Source organism: Balaenoptera physalus, assembly GCF_965194825.1.
Source record: "Balaenoptera physalus genome assembly, chromosome: 16".
In the NCBI taxonomy this organism is placed as follows: Eukaryota; Metazoa; Chordata; class Mammalia; order Artiodactyla; family Balaenopteridae; genus Balaenoptera; species Balaenoptera physalus.
This window is the reverse complement of record NC_138898.1, coordinates 6,374,156-6,401,565: the sequence shown is the minus strand read 5'-3', so window position 1 is coordinate 6,401,565 and position 27,410 is coordinate 6,374,156. Positions and strand designations below refer to the sequence as shown.

General features: G+C 43.7%; 2 protein-coding genes across 8 annotated transcripts in view; one reads left to right on the top strand and one right to left on the bottom strand.

Moving 5' to 3' along the window:
• LOC309644434 (beta-1,3-galactosyl-O-glycosyl-glycoprotein beta-1,6-N-acetylglucosaminyltransferase 7) overlaps positions 1-27,410 on the bottom strand; it is a 400,935-nt gene that overhangs the window by 320,346 nt on the left and 53,179 nt on the right. The gene's annotated exons all lie outside the window — the stretch shown is intronic.
• CASS4 (Cas scaffold protein family member 4) overlaps positions 1-27,410 on the top strand; it is a 62,608-nt gene that overhangs the window by 15,722 nt on the left and 19,476 nt on the right. For 4 of the 7 annotated variants that reach the window (XR_014254421.1, XM_082428127.1, XM_082428129.1 and 1 more), the window contains exons 1-2: positions 1,380-17,136; positions 21,426-21,527. Coding sequence is in view for 6 of the 7 variants with exons in the window: in XM_082428127.1 (XP_082284253.1) it covers positions 16,654-17,136; positions 21,426-21,527 (585 nt within the window). In the remaining variant the exon portion in view is untranslated. Of the gene's footprint in view, positions 1-1,379; positions 17,137-21,425; positions 21,528-27,410 lie in introns of those variants that run through there. The other 3 variants (XM_082428125.1, XM_082428128.1, XM_082428126.1) reach the window with 3 other exon arrangements.

The window sequence follows — 27,410 nt, the reverse complement described above, 5'->3', positions numbered from 1 at the left end:
CCCGCTCGCCGCAACTAGAGAAAGCCCGCGTGCAGCAACAAAGACCCAACGCTGCCAAAAATAAATAAATAAATAAATAAATTTATTTTTTAAAAAATTAGTATAAAAATAAAAAAAAAAAAAAAGAAAACAGGGTGACCTGATAGAGGTGATCCACAGAAAGGGCCTCTCTGGAAACCAGAATGATGGGAAAAGCTTTCCAGGCAGAGGGAACAGCAAATGCAAGGGCAGGAATGAATTCAGCAGAGCAGAGCATCCATGAAAACGCCAGTGTTGTCAGAGCAGAGTTAACAAGGGGAGAAAGTGTCAGAAACAAGATCTGAGGGGTAAGCAGGGTCTGTTCACATAGGGCCTCGTCGACGCTGTAAGAACCTTGACGTGCATTCTAACTGCAGAACGCGCTCTAACTGCATTCAAACTGCTACTTTATACAAGCCACTGGCCTGTGTAAAGTAGGAGATAACACGGGCTGATTTACGTCTTTTAAGACATCTTAAGGCTGCTGTGCACACGCAGACAGTCAGTAGGAAAGAGCAGAAGCGGAGAGGTGAGTCAGGAGACAGGGCCAGGGCTTCGTTTTCCATTTTGGATGGTACTGTGCTGTTCTCAACGCACATGGAGAAGAACCGTTTGCTCTGTCTTTTGAAAAAAATAAAATGTTTGGTGTTTGAGAGTGTCAGGAGATGTGAGCAGAAAGAAGAGTAAATAAAGGTATAAATAGCTTTTATTGAGCTACATGTGCTATATGCTTTATTTTTTTAAGAAACGGATGTTTATTTTCCACCAACTTTATTTCCATTTTCTCTCATTCATTCCACAAATATATTGAGCCAGACGCTGCTCTAAATGCCACAGAAGACAAAAGTCTAGTCCCTTTTCTCAATATTTAATAAACTGTCATTAGCGTTAAAAATCCATTACATTCTATTATTCTTTCCCCTGTTCGATAACCTTTATTCTCTTTTTTTTTTTATAAATTTATTTTATTTTTATTTATTTATTTTTGGCTGTGTTGGGTCTTCGTTGCTGCATGCGGGCTTTCTCTAGTTGCAGCGAGCAGGGGCTACTCTTCGTTGCGGTGCGCGGGCTTCTCATTGCGGTGGCTTCTCTTGTTGCAGAGCACGGACTCTAGGCGCGCGGGCTCAGTAGTTGTGGCTCGTGGGCTCTAGAGCGTAGGCTCAGTAGTTGTGGTGCACAGACTCAGTTGCTCCGTGGCATGTGGGATCTTCCCGGACCAGGGTTCGAACCGGTGTCCCCTGCATTGGCAGGTGGATTCTTAACCACTGTGCCACCAGGGAAGTCCATAACCTTTATTCTCTTAACATTGTATTTGCTATAGAGCTCACTTTGGGGGGTGGGGGGGAAAGGCCAGACAAAACACCAACTGCTTATACTACAAGTTAAAAAAGTTGCCAGGAGACTTTTCAAAGGAGAGTGGCCTGCATGATAATGGAATGAGGAAGCGACCGTAGAAACGTGTGTGGTCATATTGGAACTGTGATGACTCAGGGGGGAAATGACAAGAGCCTGGAGGGGAAATAACTTCTAAGGAGGAAGGTGGGAGGCTGGTAACAAAGAAAAAAAAAGATACCACTACAAGTGATATTCGAAGACTCCAACATGAGTTGCAAAAAGGGGGAATAAGTATTTTAGGAACCATTTCCAAACGTATTGCCCATAAACCATGTGTTTGTTGGAATGGAAGAGGGCTCCTGTATGCACATGGCGAGGACAGAGATAGCAGCAAGAAGGCAGAGTGCACGCCTGCGCCTGGGGCGGCATCTCCTGGCTCTTTGCGGGAAGGCTTTGCCAGCTCTTAAAACTCCTCTAGGAAATGTTATTCCTGGTCAAGTCTGGGCTCTGCATCGGCCCACTCACTCCAGGGTGAATCGATTGTTCTTTTTCTTTAGACCCGTTGCTTCTCCTTAGAATCAAGAGCAGTTTTGTTTGTTACACATTTGTTACAGGCAGCTTGTCTTTTGGGGCTTGGAGGGGGTGAGAATTGGGGTAAGAAAGCAGTAGGGTGCCTCTCCCTTGGAGACGCTTGCCATCTGGTTAACAAAAAGTAAAAAGTGCCTGGGGAATGTTCTCTTGGGTTCACAATTTTAACTCAGAGGAGGCTGAAAGGGCACGAGAGTCAATCACTAACAGCGAGAACATCAAGTTGCTTCTGTCCTACACGGATGTTTCCCAACATGGAGGGGATCAACAGCCCTGGGGAAATCAACAGGGACAGTTACAGAGCACATTCTCTATAACCTTCCTTGTGGTATCTCGTGTAAGATTAGCGATGGGTTTATCTGTGGCTCATTATTGACAACAAAATGAATAAACCCAGCGAACTGGAATAAATGCCCACCAACAGACTGAGAGAAGAACTTAAACAACAGGTGGCTCGTTGCTTTCCTAACAAACACCCCTAAAAATGACCCTAGCAAATGGAGAATTCGGTGAACAAGTATGAACTTTCACTCATTTCTCTGTGATCCATTAAACAGCTTGGACCAGTTTTGAATTCTTCCTGATCAATCAAATGGAAAATAATCACACCCTGCAGGAACTTTGACCTCATTCATACAAGATGATTTTAGGTGTGGTACACAGATAGAACATTTTTTAATGTTAGCTCTGTATTTTAATGTGCATTGGAAAAAACTAAAACTAGCTCAACAAACTTGTAATTTCATAGGTCATATTGCTTTGGGAGACTTTTTTTTTTTTAATTGGCTTAATTTAATATTTTCCTTGAAGTTAGAAATGTACAGACAGCACATGGATATGACAGGAAGCATGCAGTTAATAGACACACGAAGTTTAAGAAACACAGTCTTAGACAAAGCTTTCGCCTAATTGGCGGTGGTATAATTGCTTAAGACCAATCAAAGGACACGAAACACCTTCTTTCGTCTCCATGCCTTTGGTCCCCTTTACGCTTCAAAACAAGAAAAAGGGAAGGAAGGAAAAGATGAGAAAGGAAAAGATCCCACCTGTCATTTTCTTTAATCCCTCTGATGGCTTTCATGAAGTAGGAGATAAGAGCAAGACAAGAAACCATGCAAAATGCAGGGGGTTGCAGCTGGTTGGGAACGCTACACTTTCAGATGAGGATACTGAGGCCCAGGAAAATTCTCAGCTACTTGCCCTCCTCCCTCCAATGTGTTTCTCACAGGAGAGGGCTGAATTCTCAACCATTTACCTTGGCCCAAAATTGCTCTCAACTCCTCTTTTCCCCAAACCAAATATCTTAAACAAGAATCCAGAGACTTGTCTAGCAAGGAGTGAACTTGGAGGTGGGGAGGGGGTTTGGGGGATGGATGAATAAATATGCTGGATCTCTAGGGCACTACAAGCTACAGAAACAGTTTGGTATAACATGGACCTGTCTTGGGCCACATCCAAAAATATCAATTACTTAGAAGACCTGGGAGATCTTTATTGTTGCATCATTTCAACCCTGAGCTTAGACTAACAGAACCTTGTTCACCTTCCTCCCCCCAGCACACGTTGTCAGACATACAGTAGGTGCTTAATAAATAACTGCCAAATCAGTGAAGCACGAAAAGTGCATTTTAGCAAGAGTCCCATGAATAGGGGAAGTATATTCAAACAATATACCTTCCAGTAGGACCCAAACCTATTGGAAACCACAGTATTCAGGCATCAGGGAAGAAAATGTTTCATTTCCACTGGGTGGCTTTGGAATTTTTTTCTGACCACAGCCTCTTCCTCAAAGTCTCATTAGTCGGCAGTGCCTTCTGCGGCTACCCAAGTCCCCGTGGCGAGAGGCCTTTTCATCTGAACCATTAGGAAGAATTCAAAGCTGGAAGGATCAGAGTTCAACGTTATCGTGGAGAAATCAGTTAAGGTTTGTGCGTGTTCACAGACTAAGCCATGGTCAGGATCATTTTAGAGGTGTTGGGAAAACAAGGAATCCTTCTTTTATTGAAGTTTTTCTTTTTCTCTTATATCCCTTCTCATTTCCAAGTTCACCAGGTTTATTCCCTTCTTAGTCCCCAGGGCCCACAGCTAAGCCGGAGACAATGGCTGTTTGCATCCAGATGGGTGGAAGGGAACCGATGTGTTAGATGTGTTATGTAACCGGCCCCAACCTTTCCCACCCATGGCTGTTGGTTTCAGCCCAGATCTCCCACCCCACCCCCGGTAGGGACAGTTGCAGAAAGAGCAGTACTCAGGCACAAGTGTTCTAGACCCCAAACCTCACAGCATGCCAGCACCAACTACTACAGAAGGAGTTCCCTTCTGAAGTGATTTCTGCCAGTGTTTTCCAGGGTATGGACTAATCACCTTTAAAAATAATTTCTTTAAAGGATCAAGACGAAGGTGAATGTGAGTATCTGAGTTTCTCTCTTCTGGAATCCATTTCCTGCAAGAGTTCAATTGCTTAGGGCTCAGAGTGAACTGTGTAAATGCATCCATTACTTGTTATTCTTCATTTTTTCCACTAAGTTAAGGAAGTAGGTAATGATGTTTCCCAAGCAACTATCCCATCAGTGGAAATTATCAAAAGTTGTTTCATGTCCCACGTTTTGAAGCAAAAAAGGGAGAAATCGAATTTTGTTTAGAAAGCTCTATTCTACTCAGTTAAGTTTTTTTTTTTCTAAGCTTAAAGGTAACTCTAAATATAAAAGTAATCTGGAAAAGGGCATTTCAGTATCTCAGTTAAATGACTTCAGATCACTTTCTACACATTCTGGAGCCTTTTAGTCCAGAACTTTTCAACTTTTTCAAAAGCGGAGCTGAAGCTAAAACTCAGTTATTTTCTAGCCTATCTGGCAAATTAATATTAACCACAAGAAAGACAGCAGTTTTCCCTCAGCCTCTCTCATTTAACTGCTTTGCTAAGTTTTTTAAAAAAAATAGCTCCAAGAGAAGCAACTCTTCTTTATGCTGTGGGATGATGCAAGAAATTACTTAGCTGTCACCTCATTAAAAAAAAAATTGTAAGTATTTCTGAAAATGAAATGCAGATCATTGCAGCCGAGCTGTGTCAAGCTCTACAGCACCATGTTAGGCATGACACATTAAAAGGAAATAATTTAATATAGTTGCAAATCGCAAGGCAAGTTCTGGTTGTGAAATATACCATTTTGCTATGTTAAGTGACTCTCAGTTCCCTGTAACTTGTGGAATTTTACTTTTCAATGTAAATGTGGCAATGGAAAGCTACTGAAATTCATGAAAGGAAAGAAAAGTTAACTTAGAGAAGAGAAAGAGGAGGAGGCCTGATGGCCTGGTGGCCCATCTCAGCTGCAGACCTCATAATACAACTCCATGTGGAAGGAAAGCAGCAAATGGTTATGCCAATGCCTTCCCCAGTGTTAGGAGAGCGCAAGGCACAGCTACAGTGTCCTGTGGCTGCTGGTCCTAATTTCTGGTCTTGGGGACAGTCCCCTCATGGGGGGCCCTCCCACCTGGCCCAGGTGTTTGTGCCCAGGACCATGTCATTCTGCAGCTGACCACCGGGGAGGGGGCGTAGTGGTGGCAAAGGCACCCAGCCTCCCCCGTTTACCTGGAGACTTATTCGATGCCTCTCTAACTTTGCCTGGACCAGGCGAGAAAAACCCTTAAAGCTTCGCCCCGCCTAAACTTGTGTGATTCTTAACACACCTGCGGTTAGACCCTGTTGCATTTAAGTGGTAGGTTTTTGTTGCCTTCTCTGGGTGTCTTCTGTGGCCCTACTCTCAAGGAGCTGGGGAGAAAGAAACACTCACACTATCAGCTGGTTCTCAACAACTGTCCAAGCACTTCTCAGCATTTTTCATGCTGTAAAGGGCCCTCTGATGGATGGGCAATGAGAGTTCCATCGATGGTGTGAGTTATCCCGGAAGTACACAGAGGGTTTCCCCAGATGCCAGATGCTTTTGTGTGGCAAACTGCTTTTGGCTGAGATGAAGACTGACTGGGTCAAGGTTCCCGTCTATCAAATCTGGGAGTAGAACAAGCTTAAGTGATCGTGGCAAGCAGGAGTTCAGGTTCACCAATGCAGAAGCAATTCTCTTCCAACAGAATAGAATCTTCTTTAAACACTAGATTTTTATATTGAAAAAGCAAAACATGTACATATGGCTTTAAAAATTCAGACTATACCAATGAACATGGACTGAAAGCATGTTTTCTTTTAAGCCCAGAGCTCTATAGTTTCCTGGTCTCCAGTTCAGCTAGCCAGAGCGGGGAGCCCCAATGACTTATGTCATCTTCCAGAAAGATGCTGTACTCCTAAAAGCATACATGGGGACATACTGTCTGCACAGTTTCTCATCTTGCTTTTTAAAATATTAATCCTTGGGAATTCCCTGGTGGTCCAGTGGTTAGGACTCCACACTTTCACTGCCCAGGGCCCAGGTTCAATCCCTGGTCGGGGAACTAAGATCCCACAAGCCACGTGATGCGGCCAAAAAAAAAAAATTAATACTCTATTTTAGAGAATGTTCCATTTCGGCTCATTTAAACTCTACCTCATTCTTTCTAATGGCTGTATAGTATTCCATTATACAAATGTGTCATTATTTGCCAGTAATTACATTGAAGCCATTTCCCAAATTCTTCATGGGGAATCTAATTCTGATCCTCTAACCATACAACTTACCCAACTGAGTTAAAAATGTTTTTATCAGCTTACCATGCCTCTCTCCAGAGGCACACTTTGTCATTTGCTCATCCATCGAAATGCACATGCCATCTCATGAAGGATAGCATGCTAAGCACTATGATTTGTAGGCTAAAAGGGCAGACTCCAGGGTCAGAACTGCCTGTGTGCCAATCTTGGTTCTATTCGTTGCCCTCCGAGCAACCTTAGGCTAACTCACTCACCCTCTCTGTGCCTTAACTTTTCATCTCTTAAATGGGACATTAGTAACAGTCCCTGTTTTATGGGATTGTTACTATCGAGTGAGATAATCAATGCTAATTACTTATCCCAGTGCCTGGAACAGAGTTGAAAAGCTGTGAGCAATCCTTATTAATGAGGCATTGGCTACGTAGTGAACAACAATACAAACGTGACTCAATATGCATCCGAAAGATTAGAGAGGATTTTTTTTCTCTTTGATTAATTATGGGAACTTAATATTAGTTGACACATACAGTGTGTAAGAAGTCTGCGTTGTTATGTGGGGTTTGCAAAGTGGGGAGCCTTCCCAGATAGTCCTTGCTGTGATTCCTTAAACGCCTATTGACCCCTCCCTTATCTCTCCCGAGATTGCCTTGCAGAATGCTGTCACCCATCCACATCTCTCATTAAAAAAGTGTCATGTGGATACTTTGTTTCTTCCTCAGGGTCGTCCTCCTTCCTCTGTCTTTCTTCCCTTTTTGGAGAATGTGGGTGGGAAAGGGAAAATGGAGGTGGGGAGGGGATTTTTCTTATGCTCCTGGAAACTTTTCTTTCTCTCTCTCCTCTCTCTATTTTGTTTAATGCGCTTTAAAATATGATGGAAAATAAACATTCACGAGCCAACAGACAGCACCATTCTCTCTGCTTTGATCTTTCTAAGCCTATCTATGTATTTATATAATATGAAATACTTCCAAGTACATTGAAGGGGAGACCTTTGTCTTTGAAGATGATCAAAGAGCTTTCTCCGTTCTGCATTTACTCCTGATGTTCTGAGTCTGGGCTCAGCAGCCTCATAAAAGATGTATAAGAGAATATCTCATTGATCTCAAAGAAAAAGTTCCTACATCCAGGGAAAACCTTCCTGAACTTCAGGGGTTCACATTTCCCATACGTCACAGGATTTGAAATATTTACAGTGCATGCATTTAAAAAAAATTGTGGCTTATGTATAACTATTCTCTCTCATGGCCCTCAGAGGGGGAGGATCAATCATTCCATCACCTTCCCCTAAAACTAACTAAGAATTCTTGGAAGTAAGTCATGGAATCTGTGAGAAGGAAGCTAAAATGCTAAACATGGATGCTTTTCAAAGAAGGATTTTAGTAGAAGAAAAATGCCCGTCTTGTTAGTGGGGCTCCATGGTGTCGTACAGAGCAGGGACCCAGCAACGGCCTGCTGCTCAGGATTCCTTCCACATTTATGATCTCTATCTCTTCCTGTCTGGGACACTTACTTATTTACTACTTCCTGCCGTGAGCTGGTGACCCTGTGCTATGATTTACCTTCCCAAGGAAATGAAGATTTTCTGGCTACTCTAATGGAAAACATTCCAGGATCTCTACTCTCCTATCCCCTGGCCACTAACTCTGTAATTTCAAGAATACAAGAGTCTGGGGGTGGGGGAAGCACTTGTGAAGGATAAAGCGAGGAGAAAGCAGGATTGGGTTGTGATGCTGATCTGACCCTTGTGAAGGGAAAGAGGGGAGCAAGCAGGGGAGGGTAGAGAGAACCTCAGACTGTGAGCATTTTGCACATCGTCTTAGATAACATAATGGGGGGTGGTGGTGACAGGGGGCTTCAGAACAGATTGCCCATTAGAGGAGTCCTGCACTGGGCAGAAATGCTCCAGCCCCTGCTTGTTAACTTCCAGTTTGCAAAGGAAACCAGTGTGGGGCCTCTAAGAGCCCAGCAGTGGGCTGGGCTCAGCTGCAGAGTACTTCATTTGGCCCAAGTAGTCATCTTTTGAAATCTGCCTGGGCATGCCGCAGTCTCCACCACTCCCAAATGTCTGACACCTGGCCTGCCTCCCTGACGTATACTGCTTGCCCGGCTCCTACAACCATTTGAGTTTGCCGCTGCTGCCTATAGATGTCATTAACCCAGCTCCTTCTAAGCTTACGCGCATCTAGACTTTAGCAGATTAGAGTAGGAAATTGACTTGGACTCGGGGAGGCTGTGCACTGAATTGGCAATAGCAGGCTTCAGAGTCCAACAGACTCGAGTTTGAATCCCCACTCTACTGGCTGCTGCTGTGTGACCTTAACCTCTCCTAGTCTCGGGCACCGTAAAGCTCTAAAATGAGGCCAACACAGCAAATGAGCCCCCCCCCACCGCCAACCCCATTCAGCTCGAACACTCCGAGTTTCTGCAGCTTTGCTCTTTCAAGTGAACTGAAAAAAAGTGGAAAGTAAAGCAGGAAGGCAAGCCAGGCTCTTGGAGAGCCAGCATGGGGCAGTCACTGGGGAGCTGTGCCCACCCTCCCGGCCCAGAGAGGGGATGACCATCCTGGCAGTGGGAATGATGCAGAAGCCCAAAAAGAAGCTTCAGCAAGTGGCATTTCTACAGGCTCATCTAATGTGGTTCTGCTTAGAACTGTAGCTGCTGGCTCTTCACATCACTGCAGAAGACAAAGTATGAGAACCAAATCTGTCTCTCTGCATCTTACTTCCCCTGGTCCACAGCGCACCTCTCTTCCCTTCTCTGGCAGTTACAATCCTGCCCTTCTTCCAAGACTCACCTCAGGGTTGCCCGCAATCCCTCGCCAACTCCTCCTGGCAGCACTGCTAGAGCCAACTGCCACCCTCATCTGAGCCTCAGGCATCTCCCGCCTGGACTGGACCACTGGCTTTGATGAGCCTCTTTGGCTTCACATTGGCTCCGTGGAATCCCCTTTCCACCCAGCAATCAGAGATAAACATCAACCAATATGGAAACCAAGCCCCAGGTTTTTGTTTACTTCTCTCCAGACAACCTGGGCATCTTTCAGTTTCCCCGACTCACAATGCACTTCGTATAGACACACAAATTCACTCCCTCCCTCCCTCACCCACTTCTCTTCCTCTGCCTGGATGATTTGTCCCCCTTTCTTGATCTGACTAACTTCTGCTCACTCCCAGATTGCAACTTCCATGGCCCGTTTCTCAAGGGAATGTTCCCTAAGCCCTCATCCATCCCCACTTCCCAACTGCACTCATAATTCCTCATAAATCTCTGTATCTTCCTTCATTGCACTTAAGAGAAGTAGAAACCCTACGTTTATTTCTGATGTGACTGGAATGTGTCTCCTCTGCTAGGACGTACACCGGCATGAGATCAGGAACTGTTTTGTTCGCCGCTGTATCTCTAGCAGAGTGCTGGGCATATAATCGACGCTCAATGCAATCTTGATGTATGAATGATTGAATGAATGAAGGAATGAAGCTAGCTAATTACTCCCATGTCTCATTGCTGATTCAGTATAGATTAGCACATTGCATCTGGCCATTGTGTGAACGTCTCCCCAGAGAGGGAATCTCTTATTTGCCTTCGTTTCCCCAGTCTCCTTTCCCTTCTCCCAACTGTTGTATGAAGATGGGCATTTGGGGGAAATGTCCTTTTTGGAAATTGGTTAAGAAGGTTTCTTCCGTTGTACCTAGAACCTAACTGTCTTTGTGCCCAAAGAGAATAAAAATATAAACATATGCCCTCTTTCATCTCTTAAATATCTACACGAATGTTTCCAAATTATCACCCTGTTAAAAAATAACTTGGGAGTGGCCTCAGTGCAACTGCAGTTGTTATCAGGCTGCTTTGCAGCCCTCGTCAGTCCCTTCCATCTGTTGTCTGTAAAGCGTTTAGCGTAGTGCTGGGGCATGGGTTTACGATGCCTGTTTGCTGCAGTTGCTATTTCTTGTTCTCCCCACACTGCCAGCCTGTCCGTAAAAGCCTGGGTTGCCCCGACTGGATTGTTTCTTGAACATGCCTAGAGGGTCATCATCTCCAAGTCCCGTGGATGCATGCGGCGTAGGAGCCCGGCCTCCAGCGTGTGGTCAGGGACATTCTCTTCAGGAGGGGTGACTCGAGCTGAGATCTGAAAGAGGATGAGTCATTCGTGCAGAGATCTGGCAGAAGAGTGTTCAGGGCAGGAGGACTAGCAAGGGCAAAGGTCCTGAGGTGGAAGCAAGCTTAGCACATCGGATAAGAGTAAGAAAACGATGCAGCTGGAGGGAAATTAACGGGAGTAGTAGCAGCCCAGGCACTACTGCCCGATCAGGCAGGGCAATCTGGTAGGGAGCTTAGGTTTTGTTCTAAATGGGGTTCTAAGCAACTGGACATTTTTAAACAAGAGACCAAAAGTCTGATTTATGTGTATAAAATACCATTCTATGCAAATCAAAACTACAATGAGGTATCACTTCACACTGGTCAGAATGGCCATCATCAAAAAGTCTACAATTAATAAATGCTGGAGAGGGTGTGGAGAAAAGGGAAGCTTCCTACGCTGTTGGTGGGAACGTAGATTGATGTAGTCACTATGGAAAACAGTATGTAGGTTCCTCAAAAAACTAAAAATAGTGCTACCATGTGATCCACCAATCCCACTCCTGGGCATATATCTGGAGAAAACCATACTTTGAAAAGATACATGCACCACAATACTCACTGCAGCACTATTTACAATAGCCAAGACATGGAAGCACCCTAAATGTCCATTGACAGAGGAACGGATAAAGAAGATGTGGTACATGTATATTATACAGTGGAATATTACTCAGAGCCATAAAAAGAATGAAATAATGCCATTTGCAGCAACACGGATGGACCTAGAGATTATCATACCAAGTGAAGTAAGCCAAACAGAGAAAGATAAATATCATACAAAATATCATTCTGGCTGGTGTCTAGAGACTGAACTGTAAGGGGAAGCGTGCAATAACGGATGTGAGGAGAAGGCTTAGAGTTCACGTGACCTTGGACAAGTCATTTGATCTCTCTGACCCTCCATTTCCTCATCTGTAAGATGGGAATAAGAAAACCTACCTCTGAGGCAGTTGAAAATTAAGTGATATAATGGCTTCAGTGCCCCCAACACAAAACAAGTCCCCATTCAATATAGTCCACTGTTACCTACCTTTTCTGGGAGAGGAACTCCCCAAGATTTCTCACATTTTAAAAATTCTTTTATGACACAAATTTTGATAGTCTTTGTTATTAAAACTCTAAGACATTAATTGACTGCAGGAGATGTCTCTGGACCAATTATAATGAAATACTATTCTGAAGGGAATCATGTTATAGCAACATATTTAGGATTTTCCTTCGCTGGGACTTTACATCCTTTAAGATGTTGGCTGCTGCTCTGAAGTCTTCAGGCTGTAAGTGCAAAGTAAACTGTGTCTCCATTTTGGACAGATGTGGGTGCCCGATGGGGTGGGGGATCACACAAGCCCATTGTTCTCTGGACAAGCATCCCCGCCTTCTGCAACAGGCAAAGCCACCAGCTAAGCTGATGTCAATCTGGGCACTTCAAAGCAACTGCCATGTTGAAGCAACTGCTCTGTCTAAAGATACACACTATCTTATTTCTAGACAAGTGCAAGCACATTTCAGATGATGGGCTTTTTCTTTTCAGACTATGTTAGATGTATTTCATGGGAATTGTGATGATGGGTTGGAGATTGTGTTTTGTTTTCCCATTTCTTCCCAGTGTGGACAGTTAAAGTATCATTTTCATAAAGGTAAAATCATGACTCTCATGTGAATATAAAATGAACTCATGTCAAAGATTTTAGTAAACTGAGTAATTAATGAAGGAACCAGAAAAAAAGTTAAAATCAGGTCAAAGAGCATTTGGGGATCTAGGTATCTGGAGACAATTCAATACAGGAATATTAGGCTAGGATTGCAGGGCTAGACACAGATCTGGTTAAAATCCAACCAACAAGATAATAAACCATTAACATTTCAGGTTATCTTTTCTTACTGAACAGAAGTTACTGGCTTCTTTAACTGGAAAAAAAAAAAATCCACAAAGTAGCAAGTAACTTTACTAAGTCTGGACCTTTCATCAATACCCTTTATAAGATTCTAAACCTCTCTTCCGTCTAAATGCTTCAGCTCTGCTCAGTTCTCCAAAGCCGAGCACCCGGATTCATGTGAAACCAGCTGACAGCACATTGAAGGGACAGTACTAGAGTGGGCAGAGTGGCCAGGCCTCGAGGTCCGTCTTCTGGACATCTCAGGGGTCATTCTTACTGAAAGCCATCAAAGAGAGTGGCCAGAGAGTCAGAGAGCTTCCTTCTTCTTAGACAGAAATAGGAACTCTCACCTTGGTGCTGTGCGTCTCTTTACCTTCCAAAGACTTGAACATGAGGCATCGCGTCACTCATCCTTATCCACCCACTTACTCACCAAGTAGCCAGTGAGCACCTACTGTGTGCTGGAATCTGGGGGTACAGTAAGAGCAGGAAAGTGTGGTCCCTGCTCTCCTGGACCTTATGCTCTGCAGGGAGACAGATACCAAATAGATGATCGCCCACTTAATGAATTAAATACAAAGGTCATAAATCCTGATATGGAAAGGTGTTCAGAAAAAAAAAATGGGGACAACTAGCTTAGTCTGGAGGAATATGGGTAACAGGGCATCATCTTTCAAGGAAAGGACACTTTAAATTAATCTGGGAGCATGAGTGGGATTTCACGGGGAGCAGGGGGGGAAGGTGCTAACTGTTTTGGGTAGAGGGAACAGCTTGTGTGAAGGATTCGAGGACCCCAAAAGGGTGGCGCTCCTGAGTGGCTGGTGAGGAAGTGAGGCCCTGAGGCTGGACAGGAGAGCAGGGGCCTGGAAGGTTTGGCAGAGTTGGGGCTTCATCCGAAGGGTGCTGGGGAGCCGTCGAAGGGCCGTAGGGTGAGGAATGACACGATCAAAATTTGTGTTCCTGGAAAGTCCAGCACTGGGAACAGTGCTGGTAAACGCTCAGTAAACGTTGGCTGAATTCGTGAAGGAACACAGGGCTGACCCGAGGGAATGCTTCTCAGGATCTCTGGCTGTTAGCTCTAACTCAACTCTTTGCTTTCCAATTTAATCTCATAAACTCACTCAACCTCAGACAAGTAAGGCTTCATACCATTCCTCTAGCTGAGGATCTGTGGTTCACCATGGATGAAAGAGAAAATCTCCACAGGCAGCAATGACCCTCACTGTACACCAGCCCGTAACTCTTCAGGGCCTTCTTCCTTTGAAAAATGAGTTAACAGTGGAGATGCCCCAGGGAGGTAACGCCCTTCCCAAATTGCAAAAACATTTCAAGTTTTCTTGACAAAGATTTTAAAACGAATGCGCCATCCAACAAAGAGCTAATGCACAGGGTATGTTAGGGTGCAAGGAAATGGGCAGTTTCATTCAAGGGTCAGGGTGGGCAGATGTGGAAATGAGTCAGACCTCGCTGGAGGGCCGTGAGCAGCACGGAAGGGGGAGCCCTAATGATTTCCACCTGCAACTCCCCTCCCACAAATGTGTCTGTGGAAATAACAGGGGGAGTTGCAGATAGTTGGCTATCAAGGTAATCATTTCAGCATTGTTTGTAATCGCTAAAAACTGGAATTAGCTAAAATGTCCCCAAATCAGGAAGTTCGAATATGGGTCATTCATACAATGGAAAACCATTCTGCTATTTAAAAGGATAGTGAAGAAAACTGTTTATAGGCCGAGGAAGATGTTCACGATCTATTTTTAAGTGGGGAAAAGCAGATTATAAAACTGTATGTATCATAGATTCTTATTATGTTTTTTTTAAACATCTTTATTGGAGTATAATTGCTTTACAGTGATGTGTTAGTTGCTGCTGTATAACAAAGTGAATCAGCTATATGTATACATATATCCCCATATCTCTTCCCTCTTGCATCTCCCTCCCACCCTCCCTATCCCACCCCTCTAGCTGGACACAAAGCACCAAGCTGGTCTCGCTGTGCTACGCGGCTGCTTCCCCCTAGCTATCTATTTTACATTCGGTAGTGTATATATGTCCATGCCACTCTCTCACTTTGTCCCAGCTTACCCTTGCCCCTCCCCGTGTCCTTAAATCCATTCTCTATGTCTGCGTCTTTATTCCTGTCCTGCCCCTAGGTTAAAATATAATTGTTACTCTAGGTATGTATGTGAACATGTAGGTTCAAGAAAAGGTCTGGAAAGACACAACCAAAGAAGTAACAGTAGTGACCTATGGTTGGTGGCACTGTAGGTGTTTTTGGTTTTTTCTGTTTTCTTATCATTATTTTGTATTCTTTCTTTTATGAACTTTCATCGCTTTTGTAGCAAGGAAAAAAAGGTTCATGTACAAAAATATGCATGATCTCCTAGGATCTCAGCTGCTGTAGATTTTATGGAGGATTTTCAGTGCCTATTTGCCTGTAAGGAGGATTTGATTCTACTTAGTCTTCTCAGATATACATGCATGTGTTTCCCCAAATCCACAGACCTGATTGTGGGTTTAAGATGGTATTTTTCAGCAGTTGGCCATCCAATTCCATTTTTGTGACAGAAAAGAAAAAAATTATTATGCAAAAAAAAAAAAAAAACGCATCAGTTCTCAACCAATGTAATGGGAAGGTTGGTCGTTTTTGCTTTATTTATAAACTGTATATATTAGGGACTAGTGGGTATAAAAAGTAAAATTAACTAAATTTGATTTTTTTTAAAAAGGCAGCCGGAAGGATGAATACCAAAATGATGTAAATAGTTACCTCTGAGTGGTGGGATTGTAGGTAATTTTCATTTTCTTCTTTTTGCTTCTCTACATTTCCTAATTTTTCTGTAATGCATTGATATAATAAGGGAAGGAGGCAATTACTTTAAAACCCACAGAAACAAGTTGCATTCATTTATTTACAGCAGAAAATTCCAGTAAGAAGGGGTTTTACCATTGCTGTCGTTACAACAGGTGGTTTTTCTTTTTTTGGAGGACTGTGTGGCTTACAGAAAAAGCATGGGTCTGAGAATTAGGAGACTGCCCGTGGTTGTTTTTTGTTCTGTTTTGTTTTTTTTTTTAACTTATTTATTTATTTATGACTGCGTTGGGTCTTCGTTTCTGTGCGAGGGCTTTCTCTAGTTGTGGCAAGCCGGGGCCACTCTTCATGGCGGCACGCAGGCCTCTCACTATCGCGGCCTCTCTTGTTGTAGAGCACAGGCTCCAGATGCGCAGGCTCAGTAGTTGTGGCTCATGGGCCCAGTTGCTCCGCGGCATGTGGGATCTTCCCGGACCAGGGCTCGAACCCGTGTCCCCTGCATTGGCAGGCAGATTCTCAACCACTGCGCCACCAGGGAAGCCCGACTGCCCGTGTTTTGATCCTGGCTGTATAGACTAGTCACTCACCCCCTGCGTCTTTGTTTCATTGCACGTGAATAAATGAACATTGATGGAGCCTCGCCTATGCGCCTGGGTCCGTGCTTGATGCTGGGGAGAGAGCAGCAAATCGAGTGAGATCTGGTCCCAGAAGTCATGGAATTTCCAGGTCCAGTCAGGAGAAAAACAACAACCAGGCAAAGAGCAGTAGAATCATTTTGACACCTTACAGCCAAGTTTTACTGAGCACTTAGCAAATGCCAGGCACTGCTCAATGAGCTTTCTACACTTACCAACCCATTTAATTCTCACAATAACTCCATCAGGTAGATAGTACTATTATTCCCATTTTACAGACAAGGTAACTGAGGCCCAAAGAGAGTAGCTAATTTACTCGAGGGCACACAGCTAGGAAGTCACAGAGTCAGGATTTCAACCCAACTCTGTGCTAGGCTGCCCTCTACCATATAACTAGGGGGGTCATAAATTAAATCAGGACCGTGAGAGGGGAGAGACTGGACCTGGTCTCAGGGTGGAAGTAATACTTCCCGGAGGATCTGCCATTTCACCTGAGACCACGCCCCACACTCCCCAAGGATGGGTAGAAATAAATCAGGCAAACAGCAGGGACAAGGGCCTCTGGGGTCGAGGAAACAAGATAAATGAGCAGCTGTGACTGGGTGCTAAGCGAGCAGTATGGCTGCAGTGGTCATTGGTGATGATAATGACCGTGAATTCTTTCTCCCCCGCCCCCAGATGTTCTTGGCCAGGGCACTTTATGACAACCACCCCGACTGTGCCGACGAGCTGGCTTTCTGCCGGGGAGACATCCTGACCATTCTGGAACAAAATGTGCCGGAAAGCGAGGGCTGGTGGAAGTGTTTGCTTCACGGGAGGCAAGGCCTGGCCCCTGCCAACCGCCTTGAAATCCTCGTGGAGGCCCCCGCCGACAGGCCCTGTCCCCCTTTCCTGAGAGGCCCGGAAGATGCTTCCACCAGCTCCCAGGAGACCCATGAAGTGCCCACCCTGCTCAACCCCTCATCTCCAGGCCCTGTGTACGAGCAGATGAAGAGCTGGGTGGAGGGGCCTCCGCCTCCCACAGTCCAAGTCTATGAAGTCCCTGACCCACCTGCCAGCGCCAGAATCGTCTGTGAAAAGACTCTATGCTTTCCAAAACAGGTAAGCCTGTTTCCAGACAGAAGAAATAGGTCAAGGGGTAGGTAGCACCCAGGGGCTTAACTACCCTTGAATCGTGGGTGTCCATCAGGAGATCAGACGTACAAGATGGGAAGCAGATGGTTGGGGTGAGTGGGTGAGCTTGTGTTTGGCACCCACTTTGGTTGTTATTAACACTCTGGGTACCCTGGCGGTTCCTGGCTCGCCAAGACACCCACACTTTGCAGGAAACTAAATGCTTAGTCAAGCTGTGTGTGAAAGCATCTCAACATTCATGGTGGTCTTTTTTTATACTAGGAACACTAGGATGGCTAGTGGTAAATGGAGGGGTTGAATTTCCATGGGTCAAAGGCAAGAAATCACTCATCAAATTTAAAATATGTATTCCTTTCAATCCAGAAACTTTACTTTCAGAATTGCTGCAGAAATATACAAGAAGGCAGAAATAGATCTGGATGAGGAGGCCATAGCCACTATAGCATTATTTGTTATAGGGAAAAATCCAAGATGCCTAAATGTGTATTCATGGGCTATTTGTTACATAAATTTCCGCATAACCCTATGATAAGCTACTATGCAGTTGTGAAAAAAAGATGAAGCAGTCCTATAAGGTATTTATAAGTGGGGAGAAAGAACCATTTAAATAAAAACCAACCTAACAAAGAAAAACTCAAAAAAAAAATTGTGCATGTATGTGTGCATTGAAATGAATACACACCAACAGTGGTTACCCTTAGGAAGTGGAACTGGTTAAGGAGAAAGTGAAAGAAGGCATTAAGCAGGGACCTTTATTTTATTTGCTGCTGTGTCCCCAGCATCTGGGACCATGCCTGGCATGGGGTGGGTACCTGATAAATATTTGATGAACAAAGAGACTAGGAAGTTGATTTGTGCGTTATGTAGAGCATGTGTTACATCTGTAATTTTTTCAAATAACAATTTTTAAAAAATAGCAGAAAAGAAGCGCTCAGTAAATGCAGAATGAAACTTTTTTTTTAAAAAAAGAAGGAAAGGAATTAAAAGAAGAGAAAAATAATGTACTGTTTTTCCCCAAGCCCTGGCCTTCATGGAGTGTTATGAATGTAGAACAGATTTGCATGGTCTTCAGTCACTGCAGGCATTTCCTGCCATCACACACTTTGCTTTCAGCTCAGATGACACATCCCACCCGGCCCCAGCTCTGCATGGAAGTCCCAGTGAGGTCCGTGTCCAGGAAAGGCCACTCCTCCCATGTATGTGCGGGCCCCCACCCCCCAGCCCCCCGAGCAACATCCCACCTACCATGCAGGCCTCCTCCACACTAGCTTCTTCAAACAAACAAGAAGGTGTTGATTCCTTAAGAGATTTTGAGTACTTCAGATTTCCTAGCTCCCCGGGGCTGCCAGGCAGAGAACCAGCTGTTACACAGAACAGCTGCCACTCGTAGGCACTGGCTGCAAACACCAGAAGGAGGCAGCTGAGTCTCCAGCAGCCATCCGTGAGGTGGACCCCAAGTCACTTTTCGGGAACAACTGGCCCAGATCTAGGCCTGGCACACTCAGCTGTCATCTGAGCAGCTGACTCGGTGCTGGCTTCTCTGAGAACAACAAGTGGCCTGGGCTGAAGTTAACTGAGCTGCTTTTCAAAGCCACTAAAAGAAACAAAAAGAATCAAAGACCCCCTAAAAGGACAGCAGCTGCAATGTCCACTGTTCCCCGGGGGTCCCAAACCCCCAGCACAGTGCCAGGCTCCTGCAAGGTGCTCCGTAAACATTTACGGAATGAATGAAACGACCAGATCCAACCTAAGGCTTCACAACCGTAGACTCACTGTCAACTTCTAGACTGACAATGGTATGAAAGGAGAGATGAGTTTACCATCCTAACTCAGAAAAGGGCCAGGGCATTAGCTGTAACATTTGTCCTTGACATGAAGCGTGGAGCTCTCGCTGGTGCAGGCTGCGGCCGTGGACAGAAGCCACGGCTGCCAAAGGGGAATTTAGAGGCGAGGGACCCCTCACCACTCAAGCAGGTCTTGCTGTGGCCCCAGTGAAACACCTGGGGCACTTTCCTGCCTCTCATTCCTGCTTAAGTTCCCTCCATCGCTGCCCTGTCTATATTTTTGCTCCCTCCTGCCTCCCTTTTTTCTTGCCTTCTCTGTGCTGTGGGGTCTTTTAAAGCAAGAGATGCCATCTGTGGCTTAGAAATCAGGAGTCCAGGTTCACTTGGCTTTTGGGGCAGCCACAGCTATGCTCGGTGATTGGAGACATCCCAGCACCCTCTGTACTTCTCTTTCTTGCTCTGTATCAAGAGAGGGTGGGGCTGCATCGTTTCTAAGTTCACCTCAAGTTGTATCTTTTGGTGATTCTGAATAATTTTGCTTCTTCCTCTACTATAAGAAGGAAGGAGCTGGAAGAATGCAAGATGATAATCAGTTAAGAATCTTCTGATTCACAAAAAAGGCAGACATCTTCTCCCCGTTCGGGTAACCTAGTGGTGAGCCTTGAGTCTGAGACCGCCGAGAAAATATTACATTCTAAGCAGAAGCGGACATTGGTAAAACCAAGCACGGCCCGCCACTAGCTTTGAGCTGTTTTCCGACGGGCAGTTCACAGGGTTGGCACATGGCCCGGGGGACCCATTTCAGAGATTCCCCGGGTTGAGTATCTCTAGATTAAGGTGGCCAAAAGTTAAAAACCAAGAAGGTGGAAATATGTCACTTGTCTCAAGTTGTCCTAATAAGAGATTCTCCGTCTTTCTAGCTGGAAGAGACCCGTGTAGATTAGAACAACTCTTCGCTTTACAAATGAGGAAGTTGATTCCCAGGGAGGTGAAAGGGCCATCCAGGGTCACACCCTGATGAATACCAGAGACCAAAGTTTCTTTGTTGTGTCTGTCTCTGTCTACACCCCTGGGCTGCCAACACCCAAGGCAGAGCCCTTGGCCTGCCCTTGATCTTGTTCACCTGGCTCTGTGGCTGACACTATCTATTTTGTCTTATTGAAGTTTAACCTATAGATCCTAAGGGTACAGAGTTCAGTCGCTAGTATCCGGATCTAGAAAAAGAACAAAACTAGCATCCCAGAAGCCCCCTCCCACCTCTCCCAGCCACTTCCCCCCAGGGTAACCACTATCTTGAGCTTTGTTTTACTTTTTATTCCAACTTCCTTAATATAACATGCCAGCCTCTCTTAAAAAAATAATAAAATAAAATGGCCATACAAAGAAGGTATTTGATTTTGGTTTAAATTCAGAGAGGGTAATCTTTTGTATTTCAAGTAAAAAGGTTAGATTTCCTGATGAAATTGCTTTTAGACCCTCTAGTTCTTGAACTGGAGTTTCCTTCTGTCCTCCAAACCTTTCAAAACCATGTTTCTCAAAACAGGTTCCTTAACTGATTGCCATCTACATTTTCCAAGAAACACTGGGTATTTTTGAACTGACGTCTTTCCACCTAAAATTCCAAACACAGGAAAGTCCCCTTGTAGTCTGTAGGTTGTCTCTTGGGCAAGTGTGACCCACAAAGTCAGCTGCATAAATAAAATGGACCTGTGGTGATTGGAGAGTGGTAGGCAGTGGAACCGCATTTGGACAGGCTCTGCGGTGGGAGAGAGCTCGGTGTGTTCCAATAAGGAGGGGGGTGGGCCGGGAGGAAGGAAGGTGATGGCTGACAACTGGGGACACACCATGCATAGTCCCTGGGGTTGGGCAGGGCATGGGCTGCAAGGAGCTTGGAATTAACCCAGAGCGTAATGGGGAACCAGTGCTGAGTTTGTCCTAGACAGAGCAGCCGAAGACCAGCAGGGACCAAGTCCGGTTTACTAACCTGCAGCAGTGAAGGGATCACAGAGCGGAGGATCAGGCAGCACCTGTAAAGCCCCCCCGCCTGCCTCATTCACGGCTGCATCCTCAGCATCATTAGACAAACATTAATAACCCAGCATTCGAATCACAGCCTGGGATCCCTAGAGAACATCAGAATCACCCGGGAAACTTGATGATACTGCAGTTTTTCAGTTTCTCCGTCAAGACTCAGAAATTCCGTACAACGGACTCAGGGCCCAGGAATCTGCATTCCAACCTGCTTCCCAGGTGAGGCTGATGCAAGCAGCTATGGGCCAGCACGTGAGGAAGACTGCCCTCCACCATGGACCTCCCCAACAGCGTCCCGCTGTTCCCAGTCTCAGAACGAAGGGCCTCCAGTTAGAGGTGCCCAGAGAACGTCCCAGTGTGTCAGAGCTGCCTTTGCTGTCTCATGACCCGTGGACTCAGCGGTGACGTTTCTTTCCCTCCACTCTTCTTTTTCTCCCCAAGGCCCTCTTCACAATTCCCAGACCTGCTCGGACCTCGTTGCCAGCTCTGCCTTGCCAGGTGTACGATGTGCCTGCCCAGAGCCGGTGCCTCCCAGCCCTAAAGGTGAGCCTCAGCCGTGGCCCTGATCTTCCCACACCTCTCCATCCATCGTGGGGTCTCAGGGTCACGCAGACCCTGCGCTTCAGCTTTACCACTGAGATATCTCCTGGAGCATCAGTCCTGACTCCAAAGGACATATCACCACTCAGAAACCAGCTGTGTGCCCAGGGAACCCAGACCTGCTCAGGAGAACATTACTACTATTTGAATTCTGAATATTTAAAATTCTTTTACTTTTCATTTGTAATAGATACTTTATATCCACACACATGTATACACACAAACACACACATACACATATCTGCACTTTTTGGTTTTTTTTTCAGTTTCCAAAGCACTTTTATTTTGGCAGGTGCGATCTTAGTTCCCCTGCAGTGGGAGTGCGGAGTCTTTTTTTTTTTTTTTTAAATACATCTTTATTGGAGTATAATTGCTTCACAATACTGTGTTAGTTCTGTTGTACAACAAAGTGAATCAGACATATGCATACATATGTCCCCATATCCCCTCCTTCTAGATCCTCCCTCCCACCCTCCCTATCCCACCCCTCTAGGTCATTGCAAAGCACCAAGCCGATCTCCCTGTGCTATGCTGCTGCTTCCCTCTACCTAACTATTTTACATTCGGTAGTATATATATGTCGATGCTACTCTCACTTCACCCCAGCTTCGCCCTCCCACCCCGTGTCCTCAAGTCCATCCTCTATATCTACATCTTTATTCCTGCCCTGTAACTAGGTTCATCAGTACCATTTTTTTTTTTTTTTAGATTCCACATATATGTGTTAGCATATGGTATTTGCTTTTCTCTTTCTGACTTACTTCACTCTGTATGACAGACTCTAGGTCCATCCACCTCACTACAAATAACTCAATTTCGTTTCCTTTTATGGCTGAGTAATATTCCATTGTATATATGTGCCACATCTTCTTTATCCATTCATCTGTCAATGGACATTTAGGTTGGTTCCATGTCCTGGCTATTGTAAATAGTGCTGCAATGAACACTGTGGTACGTGTCTCTTTTTGAATTATGGTTTTCTGAGGGTATATGCCCAGTAGTGGGATTGCTGGGTCGTATGGTAGTTCTATTTTTAGTTTTGTAAGGAACCTCCATACTGTTTTCCATAGTGGCTGTATCAGTTTACATTCCCACCAACAGTGCAGGAGGGTACCCTTTTCACCACACTCTTTCCAGCATTTATTGTTTCTAGATTTTTTGATAATGGCCATTTTGACCGGTGTGAGGTGATACCTCATTGTAGTTTTGATTTGCATTTCTCTAATAATTAGTGATGTTGAGAATCTTTCCATGTGTCTCTTGGCCATCTGTATGTCTTCCTCGGTGAAAAGTCTATTTAGGTCTTCCACCCATTTTTTTTTTTTTTTTAACTTTTAGGGAAGGCTCTTTTATTTATTTATTTATTTTTATATTTATTTCTGGCTCTGTTGGGTCTTCGTTTCTGCGCGAGGGCTTCCTCTAGTTGCGGCAAGCGGGGGCCACTATTCATCGCGGTGCGTGGGCCCCCTCACTATCACGGCCTCTCTTGCTGCAGAGCACAGGCTCCAGACGCGCAGGCTCAGCAGTTGTGACCCATGGGTCCAGTTGCTCCGCAGCATGCGGAATCTTCCCAGACCAGGGCTCGAACCCGTGTCCCCTGCATCAGCAGGCAGACTCTCAACCACTGCGCCACCAGGGAAGCCCTTCCACCCATTTTTTAACTGGATTGTTTGTCTTTTTGATATTGAGCTCCATGAGCTGTTTGTATATTTTGGAGATTAATCCTTTGTCTGTTGTTTCATTTGCAAATATTTTCTCCCATTCTGAGGGTTGTCTTTTCATCTTGTTTATGGTTTCCTTTGCTGTGCAAAAGTTTTTAAGTTTAATTAAGTCCCATTTGTTTATTTCTGTTTTTCTTTCTGTGACTCTAGGAGGTGGGTCAAAAAAGATCTTGCTGTGATTTATGTCAAAGAGTGTTTTTCCTATGTTTTCCTCTGAGAGTTTTATAGTGTCTGGTCTTACATTTAAGTCTTTAATCCATTTGGAGTTTATTCTTGTGTGTGGTGTTAGGTAGTGTTCTAATTTCATTCTTTTACACATAGCTATCCAGTTTTCCCAGCACCACTTATTGAAGAGGCTGTCTTTTCTCCATGGTATGTTCTTGCCTCCTTTGTCATAAATTAGGTGCCCATATGTGCGTGGGTTTATCTCTGGGCATTCTATCTTGTACCATTGATCTATATTTCTGTTTTGTGCCAGTACCATACTGTCTTGATTACTGTAGCTTTGTGGTATAGTTTGAGGTCGGGGAGCCTGATCCCTCCAACTACATTTTTCTTTCTCAAGATTGCCTTGGCTATTTGGGGTCTTTTGTGTTTCCACATGAATTGTAAAATTTTTTGTTCTAATTCTGTGAAGAATGCCATTGGTAGTTTGATAGGGATTGCATTGAATCTGTAGATTGCTTTGGGTAGTAGAGTCATTTTCACAATATTGATTCCTCCAATCCAAGAACATAGTATATTTCTCTATCTGTTTATGTCATCTTTGATTTCATTCATCAGTGTTGTTTTTTTTTTAAATTTATTTATTTTTGGCTGTGTTGGGTCTTCGTTGCTGCACGCGGGCTTCTCATTGCGGTGGCTTTTCTTGTTGCGTAGCACGGGCCCTAGAGTGCGCGGGCTTCAGTAATTGTGGCATGCGGGCTCAGTAGTTGTGGCTCGCAGGCTCTAGAGCGCAGACTCAGTAGTTGTGGCGCACGGGCTTAGTTGCTCCACGGCATGTGGGATCTTCCCAGACCAAGGATTGAACCCGGGTCCCCTGCATTGGCAGGCGGATTCTTAACCACTGTGCCACCAGGGAAGCCCCTCATCAGTGTTTTATAGGTTTCTGAGTACAAGTCTTTTGCCTCCTTTGGCAGGTTTATTCCTAGGTATTTTATTCTTTTTGTTGCAATGGTAAATGGGAGTGTTTCCTTAATTTCTCTTTCTGATTTTTCATTGTTGGTGTATAGGAATGCCAGAGATTTCTGTGCATTAATTTTGTATCCTGCAACCTTACCAAATTCATTGATTAGTTCTAGTAGTTTTCTGGTGGCATCTTTAGGATTTTCTATGTATAGTGTCATGTCATCTGCAAATAGAGACAATTTTACTTCTTCTTTTCCAATTTGTATTCCTTTTATTTCTTTTTCTTCTCTGATTGCTGTGGCTAGGACTTCCAAAACTATGTTGAATAAGAGTGGCAAGAGTGGACATCCTTGTCTTTTTCCTGATCTTAGTGGAAATGCTTTCAGTTTTTCACCTTTGAGTATGATGCTTGCTGTGGGTTTGTCATATATGGCCTTTATTATGTTGAGATAGGTTCCCTCTATGCCCATTTTCTGGAGAGTTTTTATCATGAATGGGTGTTGAATTTTTTTCAAAAGCTTTTTCTGCATCTATTGAGATGATCATATGGTTTTTATTCCTTAATTTGTTAATGTGGTGTATCACATCGATTGATTTGCGTTATTGAAGAATCCTTGCATCCCTGGGATAAATCCCACTTGATCATGGTGTATGATCCTTTTACTGTTTTGTTGGATTCTGTTTGCTAGTATTTTGTTCAGGATTTTTGCATCTATGTTCATCAGTGATATTGGTCTATAATTTTCTTTTTTTGTGATATCTTTTTCTGGTTTTGGTATCAGGGTGATGTTGGCTTCATAGAATGAATTTGGGAGTGTTTCTCTCTCTGCAATTTTTTGGAAGAGTTTGAGAAGGATCGGTATTAGCTCTTCTCTAAATGGTTGATAGAATTCACTTGTGATGCCATCTGGTCCAGGACTTTTGTTTGTTGGAAGATTTTTAATTACGGTTCCAATTTCATTGCTTGTGATTGGTCTGTTCATATTTTCTGTTTCTTCCTGGTTCGGTCTTGGAAGGTTATACCTTTCTAAGAATTTGTCCATTTCTTCCAGGTTGTCCATTTTATTGGCAAAGAGTTGATTGTAGTAGTCTCTTAGGATACTTTGTATTTCTGCGGTGTCTGTTGTAACTTCTCCTTTTTCATTTCTAATTTTATTGATTTGCGTCCTCTCCCTTTTTTTCTTGATGAGTCTGGCTAAGGGTTTATCAATTTTCTCTATCTTCTCAAAGAACAAGCTTTTAGTTTTATTGATCTTTGCTAGTGTTTTCTTCATTTCTATTTCATTTATTTCCTCTCTGAGCTTTACGATTTCTTTCCTTCTACTGACTTCGGGTTTTCTTTGTTCTTCTTTCTCTAGTTGTTTTAAGTGTAGGGTTAGATTGTTTATTTGAGATTTTTCTTGTTTCTTGAGGTGAGGTTGAATTGCTATAAACTTCCCTCTTAGAACTGCTTTTGCTGCATCCCATAGGTTTTGGGTCATTGTGTTTTTGTTGTCATTTGTTTCTATGTATTTTTTAATTTCTTCTTTGATTTCTTCAGTGACCTCTTGGTTATTTAGTAGTACACTGTTTAGCCTCCATGTATTTGTGTTTTTTATAGTTTTTTTTCCTGTAATTGATTTCCAATCTCATAGCATTGTGTTCAGAAAAGATGCTTGATACAATTTCAATTTTCTTAAATTTTCCGAGGCTTGATTTGTGACCCAAGATGTGATCTATCCTGGAGAATGTTGCATGTGCACTTGAGAAGAAAGTGTATTCTGCCACTTTTGGGTGTTCTATAAATATCAATTAAATCTATCAGGTCTATTGTGTCATTTAAAGCTTGTGTTTTGTTATTTATTTTCTGTTTGGATGATCAGTCCATTGGTGTAAGTGGGGTGTTAAAGTTTCCTGCTCTTATTGTGTTACTGTCAAATTCTCCCTTCATGGTTGTTAGCATTTGCCTTATGTACTGAGGTGCTCCTTTGTTGGGTGCATAAACATTTATAATTGTTATATCTTCTTCTTGGATTGATCCCTTGATGTAGTGTCTCTCCTTATCTCTTGTAACAGTCTTTATTTTAAAGTCTATTTTATCTGATATGATTATTGCTACTCCAGGTTTCTTTTGATTTCCATTTGCATGGAATATCTTTTTCCATTCCTTCACTTTCAGTCTGTATGTGTCCCTAGGTCTGAAGTGAGTCTCTTGTAGACAGCATATAGATGGGTCTTGTTTTGGTATCCATTCAGCCAGTCTGTGTCTTTTGGTTGGAGCATTTAATCCATTTACATTCAAGGTTATTATCAATATGTATGTTCCTATTACCATTTTCTTAATTGTTTTGGGTTTGTTTTTGTGGGTCTTTTTCTTCTCTTGTGTTTCCTGCCTAGAGAAGTTTCTTTAGCATTTGTTGTAAAGCTGTTTTTGTGGTGCTGAATTCTCTTAGCTTCTGCTTGTCTGAAAAGCTTTTGATTTCTCCATCGAATCTGAATGAGAAACTTGCTGGGTAGAGTAATCTTGGTTGTAGGTTTTTCTCTTTCATTACTTTAAGTATATCCTGCCACTCCCTTCTGACCTGCAGAGTTTCTGCTGAAAAATCAGCTGATAACCTTATGGGGATTCCTTTGTGTGTTATTTTTTGTTTTTCCCTTGCTGCTTTTAATGTTTTTTCTTTGAATTTAACATTTGTTAGTTTGATTAATATGTGTCTTGGTCTGTTTATCCTAGGGTTTATCCTGTATGGGACTCTCTGTGCTTCCTGGACTTGGGTGACTATTTCATTTCCCATGTTAGGGAAGTTTTCCACTATAATCTCTTCAAATATTTTCTCAGCCTTTTTCTTTTTCTCTTCTTTTTCTGGGACCCCTATAATTTCAATGTTGGTGTGTTTAGTGTCGTCCCAGAGGTCTCTGGGATTGTCTTCAATTCTTTTCATTCTTTTTTCTTTATGCCGCTCCTCGGCAGTTATTTCCACCATTTTGTCTTCCAGCT